This window comes from Macrobrachium rosenbergii, chromosome 4 (genome assembly GCF_040412425.1).
Source record: "Macrobrachium rosenbergii isolate ZJJX-2024 chromosome 4, ASM4041242v1, whole genome shotgun sequence".
Classification (NCBI taxonomy): domain Eukaryota; kingdom Metazoa; phylum Arthropoda; class Malacostraca; order Decapoda; family Palaemonidae; genus Macrobrachium; species Macrobrachium rosenbergii.
The window spans coordinates 45,380,709-45,397,521 of NC_089744.1; the positions used below are offsets into that span (position 1 = coordinate 45,380,709).

At 38.3% G+C, this 16,813-nt stretch overlaps 1 protein-coding gene across 6 annotated transcripts in view; it reads left to right on the top strand.

Moving 5' to 3' along the window:
• The window catches only part of ida (anaphase promoting complex subunit 5 ida), a 202,497-nt gene that overhangs the window by 170,881 nt on the left and 14,803 nt on the right, over positions 1-16,813 (top strand). For 5 of the 6 annotated variants that reach the window (XM_067096145.1, XM_067096121.1, XM_067096138.1 and 2 more), the window contains exons 14-16: positions 2,218-2,467; positions 3,013-3,132; positions 7,945-8,073. In XM_067096145.1, coding sequence (XP_066952246.1) covers positions 2,218-2,467; positions 3,013-3,132; positions 7,945-8,073 — 499 coding nt within the window. The remainder of the gene's footprint in view (positions 1-2,217; positions 2,468-3,012; positions 3,133-7,944; positions 8,074-16,813) is intronic. The other variant, XM_067096151.1, reaches the window with a different exon arrangement.

Here is a 16,813-nt window from a genome sequence, read left to right on the forward strand (position 1 = left end):
AAATTTGACTCGACTGAAATGGTCAAAAATGCAATTGTAAGCTAAAACTCTTACATTCTAGTAATATTCGGTCATTTACCTTCATTTTGCAACAAACGAGAAGTCTCTAGCACAATATTTTGATGTATGGTGAATTTTTGAAAAAAACTTTTTCCTTACGTCCGCACTAACTCTGCTGAAAATCTTGTAAGAGCCTGGCGCCGTCTCTTCCAGACACGTGTGTGTTCGTGTGTTTGTCGTCCATTGGAGTGGACAAGACAACAAGAGCATCTTGTTTTCTTTCTCTAAAGGAATGCGATTTAATATTTCCGTCTGTTTCTCCCTAACCATTGTTGTCTTGATGTATGTACAATCACCACTACTTGCATTGCCACGCAAGCATTCTAATCATGTACTCATAATGTTCCGACGAATCTTCTGTATCAAACTGTGTGTATTTTTCTGTTTGTGAAGACGCCAAACGTCTCGCCACTCCAATGGACAACGAACACACGTGTTTGGAAGAGACAGCGTCAGGCTCTTACAATCTCAGAAATTCTTTAGTCACTTTGTCGTAATTTTTTCACCATTTTCTATTAGCCGTTATATAAAGTTTTATATGTGAAAATATGCACAATTTCATGTAGAATACAACAAAAAAATAACTCATGGTTGTAACTTTTATCAGTTTTGACATATTTTCATATAAATCACGACAAGTGCCAAAATTTCAACCTTTGGTCAACTTTGACTCGACCGAAATGGTCGAAAAATGCAATTGTAAGCTAAAACTCTTAAATTCTAGTAATATTCAATCATTTACCTTCATTTGGGAACAAACGATAAGTCTCTAGCACAATATTTCGATTTATGGTGAATTTTTGAAAAAAAACTTTTTCCTTACGTCTGCTCGCGCTAACTCTGCTGAAAATCTCAGAAATTCTTTAGTCAGTCATAATTTTTGCACCGTTTTCTATTAGCCATTACATAAAGTTTTATATATGAAAATGTGCGCAATTTCATGTAAAATGCAACAAAAAATAACTCATGGTTGTAGCTCTTACCAGTTTTGAAATATTTTCATATAAATCATGGTAAGTGCTAAAATTTCAACCTTCGGTCAACTTTGACTCTATTGAAATGGTCGAAAAATGCATTTGTAAGCTAAAACTCTTACATTCTAGTAATATTCAATCATTTACCTTCATTTTGCAACAAATGAGAAGTCTCTACCACAATATGTCGATTTATGGTGAATTTAAAAAAAAAAAAACTTTTTTCCTCGCGTTTAATTCATGCATCATTTTGTGATAATATTTTCTCTGTGTTGCTTTGATCATTTTACAATTTGTTATATACCAAAATCATCGCAATTTTGTACAATACAATACAACAACAACAAAAAAACTCATCAACTTTAACCGTTTTGCTCATATGCGATTTGTATACAGTTATATATGAAATTTTTTTTTGCGCTGTCATATATTCAATATTTATATATGATAATATTTTTTCATTTCTGATGGTTGCATACTAAACTTCAGGCAATGAGAAAAACAGAGCAAAAAAATGAACTCTTAATCTTAAAAACTAAGTGTGCTGAATTTTGAAAAAACTTTCTCGGCATTAACTCTCAAACCCTGGCATCGGAGACACTCTTTGTAAATGGGTTTAGGGTTAAAAATAAAAACTTCTTCACCAGCAGTTTTAGAAGTAAGAAACTTGAGCAACCTCTGTAACTTACACCAATTCCTAAGTATAGAGGACATGAATGCTTGGAATAGGAGAGGATTTAAAGGTACCAGTGGCAAGTCTGATACCAGCAAGGTCATAAAGTGTAAAATCTTCAGCTGATAAAATGAGGGCTTTATACTATTTTGAAAGTACTTGACAGTCAGTGTTCCATGATGTGTGAGATAGAACTTGCTCAGAATTATATAAATCCCTCATTTTATCTGTTGAATATTTTACAATCCATGCACCATGATGGGATCAGACTTGCCCCTGGTTCCTTTAAATCCTCCCCTATTCCAAGCCCTCAGGTTAATGCTGGTGAGCTGCCTGTATACCTTTACCAAAAATCCTTTATACTTGGCAATTGGTATAGGTTGCTGAAGTTTTGCTTTTAAAACTGCAAGAAAAGTTAGTTTTTTTATAGTCTGAAGACCACTCCAGGTCCCTGCAAACATTGATTTTATAATCAAACAGTTACTTAGAAAAAATAACTTTCTCACTCAGGCAATGTGAATTATTAGTAGCAAAAGGAGAGCTTACAAAAGTATGGGAACTGCTGGGTGATTTAAGAGAAGACCCTGAACTTGTTGGTGAACTTCGTGTTCGAATGCTACTCATAGAAAGTTGTGCAGCTGTCATGGGTGGTGGATGTGCAGTAGCAATACCTGTCATTGTTGAAGCACTGACAAATGCCAGAGAACATCATTTGACCTACTTAGAAGCAATAGCACATCTTCACACAGCTAATATTCAGGTAAAGTAGCCCCCCCCCTTTTTTTTAATGTAAAATTCACCTCCACATTTTGTTTTAAGTCTCCCCCAAACTGAAATCTTTATTTGTTCATTTCTTTACATATGCTGCATATCATACATGGTACATTATTTGCTGCAGTGTAAAATAAAACCATGAAAGCAGCAACTGATGCTTTTGATGTTTCAATGAAAAGTTACTGAAATATTACAAAGACATGAAAGCTTTGCAGCTTGGTGAATTTGAAAGTGTTATGTGGAGATTTCTTATGTGATGGTCTTTACAAAATTTTCTTGCTTTGCAGTTACAATTACAAACTGAAATCTTTATTTGTTCATTTCTTTACATATGCTGCATATCATACATGGTACATTATTTGCTGCAGTGTAAAATAAAATCATGAAAGCAGCAACTGATGCTTTTGATGTTTCAATGAAAAGTTACTGAAATATTACAAAGACATGAAAGCTTTGGAGCTTTGTGAATTTGAAAGTGTTATGTGGAGATTTCTTATGTGATGTTCTTTACAAAATTTTCTTGCTTTGCAGTTACAATTAGGTCGTCTTAGTGAGGCTGAAGCTAGTGTTCGCAAAGGCTTAGGAGTAGTTTTAGCAGGAGGCTCTGTTTATGACCAAGCTAGAGCAAGACTAGTTGCAGCAAAGCTACAGGTCTGTGGTCTTCATTTCTTGAAACTTCAATGTTCTTCAGTGAAAAAAATTAACAGCTCAATATTTCATCTTATTGCAGAATAGACCAGTCCAACAAGTACATTATGAATGCATGCAAAAGTGTTACACTACTTTAGAGATTAGTTTGTAAAACATTTAAAGCTGTGATCATAAAAGATCAGGTTTTATCTCCTATGATCTGTTATACAGTTTATTAGTGTAACATGGAGAGAAAAACTGCCTTGTTCTCAGTTTAATTTTATTTTTTATCACATTTTCATGCCTTATGTGCCTGTTGCATTTTAAGATAAAATTCAGTAGCAATCTCTCTCTCTTCTCTCTATATATATATATATATATATATATATATATATATATATATATATATATATATATATATATATATATATAATGTCTTTTCCTGTAATACTACAGTGTAATATGAAAATACAAATGCCATAAAACACTATTTAAACTTGAAACCATATAGCACACTTGTTTCACAGCCCTGTTCACTGGTAGAATATGGACAGGTTTTACAATGGTATATATACAAAAACATGAAGGTGTGGCCTTAGGCCTCGATGTTAAGGAGGTGGCGTTTCTTAAGAAGGAGGAGATTGACCAAATTCCTTTTAGCTCTCCGTTTGGCATGGATCTGGGAAATCTTTCTTTGGTCATCTTCAAATGGTGCATATCATTAATGGTGTCATTATGGCGTCCATTTCAATGTCCTCATGACAGGTTCATATTGTTGGTTTGATTGATGATAGCAGATTCCAGCATCTTTCAATGCGGACAGCTACTCTGAAAACCAACTTACTCCAGTTAATGACATGCCCTGTATTTCTAATATGTGAAAATTGAACTCTCCGGCGTAAGTGTTACTGATCTTTTGTGCTCTGTTATTCTTTACAAAATCTACCTGTTGCTTTACAAAATGTTGACAATTACAAACGGAAATCTTTAAACTTTGCTTCTTCCCTTTTGTTATTTAAGTATATCGTTAACGATGGAACTCGATGGATTTGGGATAATGGAAAATGAAAATTATTAGAACTGAGTTGCTGGTGGCCTTTTGGATGTTTTCATCAATGAAGCTTTATTTTGTTGTTGAAATCTATTTGTCTGTTGTGAGTGGGACCTCTGTAGTATATTTTATTTGCTTTATTAATTTGATAATGTGTGGTGGATAGAGATTTCGTTAGGTGTTGGCGGATCGTGTTAAATTCTTGATCCAGGTACTCATTTGAACATATCCTAAGTCCTCTGAGGAATAGGATGCACCCTACCATGATTTTTAGTGAGACGCTGGTAGCTTAAGAAATTAATGCAAGGAGACTTAGGAAGGTGGGTTTTCTATATACTGTAAATGCATACCTGTTCTGTTTTCTGCAGCAAATAAAATATACTACAGAGGTCCCACTCACAACAGACAAATAGATTTCAACAAAATAAAGCTTCCATCGATGAAAACATCAAAAGGCCACCGAGCAACTCAGTTCTAATAATCCTTTCATTTTCCATTATCCCAAATCCAAAGTTAACATTTCAATATTAAATAACAAAGGGAATAGTTTACAAGATACCGTGTAGTAACATGACATTTATGAAGACAGGTAGATGCAAAAAGCACAAAGATCAGTATGTTACGCCGGAGAGAGATTTTCCTACATATTAGAAATACAGGGCATTTTAACTGTGATCAGTTGGTAAAAGATCAGCTGTCCGTACAAAAGAAAGATTGGAATCTGCTATGATCAATCAAACCAGTTTATGAACCTGTCAGGAGGACATTGGAAAAACTGCCATTGACACAATTTAATTTTATTTTTTGAAGAAGATGACCCACACCGCCAGATCCATCGCCAAACGGGAGCTAATGCAGGCCAAAAACCACTAGGAATTTGGTCAATCTCCTCCTTCTCCACCTCTTAACATCGGAGGCCTAAGGCCATACCTTCATTTTTGTATATATACCATTATAATTTCCACCTGTCCATATTCTACCAGTGAACAGGGCACAGAAACAAGTAAATATATGGTTTCAATTTAAATAGTGTTTTATGGGCCTTCTTATTTTCATATATATATATTGTCATGATGCTTACCAAGTACCTGGTTATTTACAAAACTAATCTCAAAATTCACAAATTTACCTCACTTCAGCCAGATACCTGAACTCTTATAATAATAGGAATTACGACTGAGTACTCTAAAGGTAGCAGTGATCCCTTAAAAACTTATTAATCACTTGAAAAATCAAACTAAGTTTATCAGAATATGTGTGAGGTATCAACAATTAAACAAGAAATATTCTAGAGTAAAAGGGCATCACTCCATCACGCAACTTTAACTGTTTCCCTGGCCTTAACTCACTTTAGCAAAACTAAAAGAACAAAACATGTTTATCACTTTGCTTTATTCACACACAATGAATCCTATTCACTGGTGGTCAGTAAATGAAACAGTTTTTCTAAAAATTTTAAATACAACAAATTTTTAAATTCAAAATTTATAATTAGAAATCACAATCTGAAAAATTTAATATTACCTGAAAATAACACAAAACTTAATTAATTCTTGAATTAAATTATGAAACAAAACTAATTCACAAAAACTTTAATGTATCAGGAATTTAAATTAATTAAGCAAAATTTAAACTATCAAGAATTACTTAAGATTTGAAAAGAAAATCTTAATAAATAGAAAATTAAATCAAGTATGCAATGTTAAATTACCAAGAAATATTTAAAATGCTACGTAAATAAATGTTACATCACAAACATAAAAAAAATATGAAAATATGAAGAGATTGCAAAGACAAGAACACACAAAAGATTTATCAGTGATAATTTCACCAAGGCAAAACTTCCCTAACTTATTATACCATGGTATTAATAGGTAAAATTCACGTTACCTTACAGAAGTTTGTGAAAATTTTTGTAAAATCTCTTGCTGCAGCTGCTTTTCCACAAAACACACTTTTAATAAGGTGCAGTTACACTTTTCCTAGCCTCAGATCTCAAAAAACTAAGAATAACACCAGTGACCACAATATTCTATGTTAACCCTTAAACGCCGAACCTCTATTTACAAAAGTGTCTGCTGTATGCCGACAGGGTTTGAGAGTTAGCGCCGAAGCGGGAATGATAACAAAAATGGCCGCCCCTGATGCGAGCCAAAGATAATTCTAATCCAGAATATACATGCCATCCATCACTTAATATATCAGGTAAACCGTTAGCAAGACAGTACCACCTTGGAGGATACATTCTTTCAATGCGAGAGGAAAGTGCCCACGAAAAGAGAAAATAAAAGAACACAAAAACGAGAGGGGAGAGCCTCCCCAAGCAGCACAATTATGTTACGATACTGGCACCACATCCCCCGCGACGAAAGAACAATCCATCCAAAAGGAACTTCCTGAAGGGGTATAATAACAGAAAATACAAAATAGATATATATATAACCCAGTGAAACACCCGCAGAAACATGCTGCTAAGGTATTCCAACAAGGCCAATATGGCCGAGGCAAGACGAACGCGGAGGAACGCCTGATTTATTTAACCTCGTAATATTGAATTAGAGATCAAATAAAAGCCTCTATAACTATAAAACCCCACAAGAAGATGGTACTTAACTTAGTAGCGGTGAAATCCTGAGCGGAAGACATAATGAGCCAAAAATCGGCAAGAAAACCACAAGCACAAGGAAAGGGTAACAATAATGAAGGCGTGCTAGAATGGAATGGTTCAAGATGGCGCTTGAGGCATTGGTTGGCGGGGCGGTGAGTGTTGGCTGTAGGTCGGCTCCTCACTTTCCGGGGTTTTTGACATTGGAGATTTCTACAGAGCAGGGGCCTGTGACAGTGACATCATACACTCACCCTTATATATACCGATGTCTGTTTGATTATAGATGATCGAACTAGGGGTAGTAACCCCAGCATTCCTGATAGCTTTTTTCTCTGGTATTTTTAGCAATACTTATACCTAGAAATTAGTGCTTAATGGTAATTTCACTGGGTGACACAGGTCGAGCTCAGAAATAAATATATCATCATATATGAGACTCTTCGACTCAAACCCTGTAACAAATTCTTGGGGTTCAAGAGCCCCTCACCATGTCAAGGTGGTCCAACATTGAGGGGAGTTAGTAGTGGTGGAATGGAAGACGAGCCTGACCCATAGATAGATATGCCAATTTGGTCCACCACAGATGAGGCTGAATAATTCCTTCAAGTTTCCTCTTCAAGGAATTATTGTAATTTCTCTCGGCTGTAAGCTAAGTTCTATTCACAGCACGGCAAGACAAGAAAAATGGTGTAATTTTCATTTGAACGATTTTGTCTCCATGCGTTGAATTTGGTCTCCTTGTCAATAATTAATTTTATATGAGGACAGCAGTGATCACAATATATTTTTTATATCCAAGATGTCACTTTCATAAAAATGTTGGAATTTGCAAGAAGGGGAGATATTACCAAGCTTTATCACCATCTTTCTCTCTTACCCCTTCGTTTCCTTTTTACTTATAGTTAGTAGTTTGTATTCATTACCTTCACATTGAATATTTTATTACCTTTTTGACAGCACCATCCAGGAGGCTGGAGAGACTGTGAAACCTGTAACAATTACTCACTCTTATTACAAGCCTTATAAATTCCTTTAGAGCAAAAGTGCCAAAGAGCTTCAGTATTGGCTTTTCACCTAAGGGGTAATTCTGGATGCAGTCTTGGCTAACTCAGTACATACTGGGTAGTTTTAGAAAAGAGGATTTGCTTTTAACATATTTCTATTTGATTTACAGATTAGCAGGGCAGTTGGACAAGACAGAGATAAAAAGCTTATGAAAATTGCTTTGTGTTTGGAACTTGCTGGTAAACTTTTCTTGAAAGTCAAAGCATATCACAAAGTTCGTGAAACACTCTACTTGAAGGTAATCTTTGTTTGGTTTTAGGTGTTAGTAGGACATTGATTTAGTGTGTGTTTTTTTTTACTGAAATTTAATATAAACTTTTTTTTTTATCCATTTACAAACATGTTCCTAAAATACAAAAGTTTTGACAAGTTAGTAGTTGTAGAAAAGACAGGCAAGCACCACATTTAAAATGCCATATTGTTGGTGATAACCATGTATTATGTGGAATCGCGGTTATGTAGTTTGAAGAATTGCCATTGTTTTGCCTTTCACTTGTTTATCATTCTTCTGAGCCTTGTTGAAAAAAAGCAGATCTGTAAATATCCTTTGGAAAGGCCAATATCTTATTTGTCTACCACAGCCCTCTAACATCTAATAAATGGCTGTATTCAGAGTCCAGCATTATACCCAAAATCAATGGCTTTTATATAATTTGAAAACAAGAATAGGTAATTTCTTCAGTGGGTCCTAATTCTTGGTCTCTACCCTGAAAAAGACAGTTACATTTGACTTTTTCTTGATTCTAGAGTGCTGTCAACAGCTCTGCCACATTCTCAGGGTGTTTTCTGAAGACTGCTTTCCAGCCCCTTTATAGAGGGTTGCCTTTTTTTAATTTGGACTTGTGAATCAGGGAGATGACATAATTCAGAAAACTTTAGGTGTTGAACAGGGGAAAACTCAGTTTTTAGTAGGGCTTTGCAGTCCTCAAAGGAGCTAAAAATCCTTGGGAGTCTAAGACAAACCAGTAAATATCAGTGCAGAATTTTCTCAGTAGCTATCAACTGCTGGTATTATATTATTTCTGGGCTTGCCATTGTTGGTACAGTGAAATGTGAACAGGACATTTCTAGTTATCAGGCCCTATCATCCTAGATATACAGAAAAAGCCGGACTGGATGCCATTAGTTTTACCTCTGGTTTCGACCAGGCTTGTTAAATAACCATGTTTTCTAGGAAATTGGGTGGGTCTGAGGACTCAACAGACTCCTCCTCTCCAAAAATCTGTTAAGAAACTGACAAGGTCCCACCAACTACTAATTCTACCCACAATGCACCTCTCTAGAGAAAGAATCCAAGCTACTATAAACAACGTTGGTTTTTGAAAAATAGATTTCCATCTTTAATTTCACTTGACGGTTTATTTCACTCTTCCTGATGGTTCAGTTGATTCACTTGATGGATTCTTTCAAAGTATTCAATTTTGAATGTTTTGGAACCTCGTGTGTTAATATAAGTCCCGAGGTGACTTTCGCCTGAACAGGATGGGTTCCAGAATAACTTCTTTGCCCTAGCATTATCTCAAAATTACCAACATTGAATCGGGGCTACTCATTCTTTTAATGAGGGTTTTATGGGGCTGAGACACGCTGATCTTACTGACACATTATATTTTGCAGTTGAAACCTTCAAACCTCCACATCTCATGGCAATAACGTTTGAGAAACATTTGTTAAATGATGGTTATACCATTTCATTTAACTATTTGGAATCAGTTTCCAAAGTCTGTTTTGGGTGGTGCCCAGCCTAATGAATGTCTAGGCACTTGGGGAAGGAGTGGATTCCAAGGTAGGTTAATTAAGAACTCCCTTTGGCTTATAGATGATTCTCAGCTCTTGCAATGAGTTCGGTTGTTATTGGCAGGGTTTAAGACCAGAAGGATTCTTCATTTCGGAAGGTGGGGTTTGACATCTCTCGTAAACCTGAAGTGGCCAGAGCAGGCATATGAGTAATGTCTTTATCTGTTAATATTGAGCTCCAATGTTTATTTTTTACAAGATTTTTCAGGTAATTTTTATATCGGTCTCTATTGGGCTCTCCTAATTTTCTTAGCTCATTTGCCCGACAACAGCAAAAGACAGCTAGTCATTTGACTGAAGTGTTAGCCCTGTCTAAGAGTTGCTGATCCAGGCTTCTGATATCAAGGCAGTCATGAAGACTATCTTTAGTAGAAACTTTAGCATGAGGGTTGTGGTTGTTTTGGACAACTGAGAGGAGCTGGAGATGACAGCAGTAATTGTAATTTTGTTTAGTCTCCTGGAACAGGGCATCCGGAAGAACCCTTAGAAGGTCTTTAGTTTTAAGCTAAAATCTTTGTATTGGAGTCTAAGCTTGTTTAAATGCGGGCTTGTAGAGTGCAGCCTTTTATGAATATTGTTTATATTACTGTGGTATTATATTATTTCTGTAGTTTCTTGATCGGTGTTCGCTGATTCATGAAATGTCCCTATACAGTCCTCACATTTCTAGATTATAAGTATTGCTTAGATATACCAGAGAAAAAGCCGCCACCGGATGCCAGAGTGATCTACTCAGGTTTGGTTTGACTGTTTTAGATTTCCATTGAGAGATGTCGGTATGTCATCTAGGAGCGAGTGGAGAAGCCATTTTTACCACTTTACTAGTTTAGCTTCTCCCCAATTTTGAAGATCCTCATGTATCAATTTTTATTGTAGGTGGTGCATTACTCTGAACCAGGCTGTAAGCCTGTCTTTCCAAGTCTGAACCCCAGATAAGGGGAGCTGGTTTCTTGCTATTGGAACATGACCAGGCGTCTGTAAGATCTATAGAGGTGGTGACTCGCCTCTATTCAGATGTGGTTGATGAAGGTCTGTTAACCTCAATTGTATTTAACGGTCGGTTATTTCGGAACCAGTTCGCATTTTATGTTTGAGTTTAGAGTTGATAGGTCTAAAATCACTCTTTTCTTTTCTGAGTCTTTCATTAACAGGTCGCTGAACAAGCGTCCTTGAAATTGAAGATGTCTGACTTTCTTTTTGCCTTCTTTAAAAGAAGGTCTTCTGCATAGTCTAACAGATCCGGTGTTGGAGTCTGATAGAACCTGACAAGTGGAGGGGTCCCCTACCCAACTCCACCCTAGGCCTTTGAAATAAGACCCAGGGCCCATGGACTGAATGTCCAATGGTCCCTGAATGGCCAATCCCCACCTACCTGGGGATGCTCATTTAGTGGAGGTAGACCAGTTAATCCATTTACTGTCTCTGGCTCCTCTTGAGCCTCTACCTCTAAGATTGGAGCCTGGGACCGGGTCTAGATCTGAATCCCCTGAACCTCTATTGCCCCTGAACTGGCGGTAGCTCTGAAAAGTCTGAGACTCATAGGTAGGGTTAAAGGCCGGAGAGACATAGGTTGTTGAACCAGCGGGATGGTGAGGGGGTTGGTTCAATAAAACATAGTGTGGATGTCCTTTGGAGGTGGAAGGCTGGGCAATTTGGCCAACTGGAACTGCCTGAACAATTGTCTGGGTCTGGGGTGCCTTGTAAGGATGGAACCTCCAGACCTCTTCCTGCCTTTGGGTTGGGGCCAAGAAGAAAATTCTGACGACTTCCTCTTAAGGAACAGGAGTCCCCAACAGATCCAGGAGATTTTGATTGGCCCTTGAGGCCTCACTGATCACCGAGCTGACCATGTCCTCTGGGAAATAGGTTGGTCCCCAGACAGAGGATTTTATGAGCTTGTTCGGCTCATGACGGATGGAGGGAAGATCAGCCAGAACAAATTTTGGCAGTTCCTCCTTGCCACTATGAAGTCAAACAAATCACTCTGGAAAGAGGCCAGAAGTGATTTGGTCAGGATCCTGAACAGAGGTTCATCCTTATATACAGCAGACGTCAACTTCCGCCGAGGTGACGGAATTGATAGACCTGCTGAGACGGCACCTAGCAGCCTCATACTCAGCTTTGATCAGGACTGGAATGGAAGCCTGGGTAATTGCTCACTGAAAAGATTCGGAGCGCGCTTCGAATCTTTTCGAATCTGAGCAATTACCCACTGTAAAGGTTTTGGAGCTCCAGTCCAGCATTCCAAGTCTGCTGGGAAGAGAAGAGAGGTAGGCTCCTCTGTCTCACGAAGCTGTGGCATAAGGCTTCTCCTCTGTTCGGCCTGAAGGGTTAACTCCGCCACTTTAGAGGTGCAGGGAGTTGGGACATCCTCATTTACTGGTGAACATCATAAATCGACCTTTATGAGGGGTCAATCTAGTGTTCAAACACTCCCAGTCAGATAGGATCCTAACCCATGCCGACTGCGCTTGGTCCCTAGGGAAAGATCACTGTTTCTTTGGGAACCTTATCTTCCCTTACCAGGCTTCCTCGGAAAGCTGAGCATACCCCAACGGAAAGGAAAAACAAGATCTGCCGGGAAGAACTCCGTAATCTTCCACACAAGGCGGGTGCCACAGCCCGACATGGTTAATTTACCATTAGCGAAGGGGGCATTAGCCTTCCAAGACCTCCAAGGGTTACAATCCTCATAAGCTGGCAGCTTAGAGGCGTCTGGGATGGCATAGGTCTGTTGCTGAACCGGACCTGAACTAACCAGTCCGGCCAGCAGCGACTCTTCTTGTGCCTTCAATCTCTCCGCCAAGGACTGAACATCTACTTCCCAGGACGACTCAAAGGCTCGAGACAAGATCGCGTAAGACATTGCCTAAATGAACTGAGAAGAGACCTGTTCAGAAAGCATCCTCATCATTGACTCCGTGAAAGCTTCAGGGTCAAAGTCAGGTTTTTAGACCTGCTCGACTTTGTTCTCGACCCCTTAGAAGGGGGAGAGCTTTCTGGGCGGAAGTCGAAGGTTTGGGAGTCAATGATACCTTGGCGGAGACTAGTTACAGATGGGGTTTTCGGGGTTTAGACAACTTAGGTAGAGTCTTCGTCTTCATAGAGGACTTCACCTTGGGGATCACCGACCCGAATAGGTCCCCAAGGTGGAGCTCTTAGAGAATCCCTTGAAAGGATGAAGACGAAGACGCAGGTGAACTGAAAGACAATGGATTAACTGGTCTACCTGCCTCACTTACATCCCTACCTTCCTCTCTGGGTCGATGGCCATCTGGTTCGACGTCCAGGTTGATGTTGGCCACTTCTTGGCCACTTCACCGCACAGCTCCTGATCTTCTGATGAGACCTGGGTCTCAAGCCTAATCTTGTTGATCAGGGTTCTGCTACTTGGGGGACACGGCTGCAGAGGCCCTAGCATTTGGGTATAAGATATTGCAGATATCCTCTGCCAGCACATAAGAGACGCCCTGACCAACGTTTCTCAAGTTGCAACCAAAGCCGCCAACCCAGATCTTCAGTGTCGCCAGAGACGAAGCTTGACGGGACCGAGGGACCTGTTAATCGAATACCATGTCAATAAAAGGGATTGACAAAGATATTATCTTATGTCAAATATAAACAAAACTGTTTGAAATACAATGTTAAATACAATTGAAGGTTAACGTCCAGCCCTGAATCATCAACCACATCTGAATAGAGTGCGTGGGTTACTCACAATCGCAGCCGTCTGGGTGCCAGACTTCGAGGTGGTCATTCGACCTCGTTTTCTTGACTCTGAAACCAGCATGCGACCTGCATGCTCAGATTGGCCACAGGGTTGCTGCAACAGGAGGTTACAGCCTGGTTCCTGGCAATGCACCACCTACAATGAAAAAATTGATACATGAGTATCTAAAATGTCAGGCGGAGGAACGTGATTGCTAAACTAGTAAAACTTAAAGAAAAAATATTCTTCTCTCATCCACCGGAGTTGAGAACTGTGGATTCAGGTGGAACTCTCCAATGGAAATCTAAAACAGGTGGGCCAAACCTGAGTCAGATCACGAAAGTCAATAGACGTGACGCCAGAACGTTTCACCAGTAAATTAACCAACACACAGAAATCAACAACCAGGAGGACTAGTCGCTGAACTGGCGAAGAGCAAGGTTCGGGATGAATCACTGAAACCGATCACAGAAACTACAGAAAATAATAATAACAGTAACAAAACAATATTCATTCCGGCTCCTCCTCTACTTTATGGATTTCGAAGTTTAAACAAAGCAACGACGCTCAAGCAAAGTCTTATTAAGAACTAAAAGCGAGCTAACGATAGCTGCCGGAATGAGTCCGGATGACGGAACGGTAGGGAAGCAGGAGCAGAAAACAAAATTACAATTACTACTAGCTAAAATTTATCAACAGCTCCTCTCCAATTCCTATAAACAAAAGGCAACGACGCTCAAGCTAAAGTTTCTACTAGAAGCTAAAGCTTGAGCTAACGATAGCCCGGAACAAGTCTGGATGGCGGAACGGGAAGAAGCGGGAAAAAGCATGGCGACAACAACAGGTCAGGTGCCTAGGCACCTTCCAGAAAAAGTGTCATCTCAACGGAAAGGGCAAATGAGCTAAGCTCTAAAATGCCCTTTCTAAGGGAGAGCCAAGACAAAAGAGACTGATATCAGGGGGTGAGAAATAAGCCAAGAAGGATAAACATTGTTTCTGGTCTCCTGGAAGATAACCTCCTGAAGACATCTCCTGGATATGTAGGCTGGGTTGCCAAAATAGCCGAACGAGAAAGGACCGCTTAGCGCCAAACCCCACCTTCCAAGATTGAAGAATCAACTGGTCAGGAGGAAGGGCCTGCACTCAAACTGGAACTGGATTCAAGGCCACCCAAGAAAATCCGTACCTACTCAGGCCTATAAGCCAAAAGAAGGAGGAAGACTGGAAATAACTTAGCCTACCTTCCAAGAATCGGCAAAGCCAAACTGGTCAGGTAGGCTAACAAACACCACCCAAAACAGACTCAAGAACTGATATTATAATTAAATGAAATGGTATTTAACACATTTAACAAATGTTTTTTATTTGCCCTACTAAAGGAAAGCTAGGCTAGGCCTAACTTTCAACTTCTAAAATATAATAATAATCCTATCTTGTTGTCGGAGATCGAGCACAAAATTGAAACTATCATTAAAAGACCTTAGTAATTTAATTTTCAATCGTCTTTGATTCTAAAGATGGCATTCAGATAATAAATTGGCTGTATTTGCATTAATTAAGACAAATGCCTTTTGTACATATTTATATTTATATCAGGCGAAAGTAAAAAAGGGATTTAAAATAAATTTTTCGAGTCCCAAAACATTCAAAATTGAATACTCAACTTGGAAGAAGATGCTGCTTTTGATTCAACTGAAGCCATCAGGGAAAAGGGAAATAATCCAAAAAAGAAATTTTAAAGATGAAGGAAAAATTTCTAGCACCACAAAAACCAACGTGTTATATTTTATGAACTAGCCAAAAAAGCGTGCTATAAGCGGATGGTGCATTGTGGGTAGAATTAGTAGTAGCGGTGGTGGGACCGTTGTATCGGCACCTCTTAGGCAGAGGGGTTTTGGAGAGGAGGAGTCTATTGGGTTAAGTGTCTGTGGTAGTGGCCCCCACTCGCTCCTAGATGACATACCGACATCCTATAAGGATGTATCGAACCAGAGGTAGTAACTCTGGCATCCTATTGGCTTTTTTCTCTGGTATATCTAGCAATACTTATACCTAGAAATGTGTGCTGTATAGGGACATTTCACTGAGCAACACAGGCCTTCACCCAGAAATAGATTTTTCCTTCGTCAAAATCCCTTTATTACAGTGGGTCCCCACTAGATCGGATCAGCAATTGCACCTTCAATTAATCACAGGTTTTTCTGTGGAACTTATCTTCAAATATATCACGGAAAATTCACTACTTCGCAGATTTTTTTATAGAGCAATATTCACTAATTATTTTATTTTCATTTTATTTTCCTGACTAAATACATTTTTTTATGATAAAAAAATGATTTACTAATTTTCAAATAATACTGATGTAAAAACAGCAAAGTATCAATAAAATGCTAATTTGAAATTCTGCAAAATCACAAGACAGCTTACCAACTTACATAAACACCTCAGTTCAACCCTCTCTCTCTCAGTATAGATATCCTTTAACGAAAAAACACAGCAAAGTATCAACAAAATGTTATTTCACTTACAGAAGCTGTTTATACTATATTATATTATTGATGTACTATCATCTGATATGTATAAAAAAAAAAATTACTGTCCCAACATTTGTAATTGTTTTCAATGACATAAACGTACTATCAGTTCATCCCCCCTCTCTCTCTCTCTCTCTCAGTATACATATCCTTTAATGAAAAAACACAGCAAAATATCGATAAAATGTTATTGCACTTACAGAATCCATTTATACTGCACAATATTGATCTACTATCATGAAAATGTAAAAATGATTGTCCTGACATTTGTAATTGTTTTTACCCATGTAAACATAATATCAGTTCTCTCTCTCTTAATGAAATATGAATTACTACTGTATCATAAATTTTTATGTACAAAATTAAAAATATTAATTCCATTAGTACATTTGTTTCTTTTAGCAACTAAAAAATTATTTTCCTAATTTTATCGGTAGTAGGCTCAATCAGCTGATTCTGAGAACGTAAACATTACAAATGTCGGAACGATTAGTTTTTTATACTTATGACGATGATAACAGATCAATATAATACAGTTCCCCCCCCCCCTCCTATTCGTGGCATTTAGGACCACAACCAACCATGAATACCGAAAATCTGCGATATATTGGAACCCCCTTTAAAAACACTAATATGTAACTGCCTATTTCAAGCCAATCAGCAGGGAGGAAAGCTGGTACCCTGCTGTGTGTCTGGCTCCATTCAATCCTTCCAGATAATATCTGTCATCATGGAGAGAGAGAGAGGAGTGAACTGAGTACAGCATACCTGAAACTAAAATACTTTTAACTGCTTAACCCTTAAACGCCTGTTGGACGTAGCAAACATCGACTAAAATTGTCTGTTGAATGCCGAGTGGACGTAGCAAACGTCGACTACAAAAAATTTCAACCTTTGGTCAACTTTAACTCGACCGAAATGGTCGAAAAACGCAATTG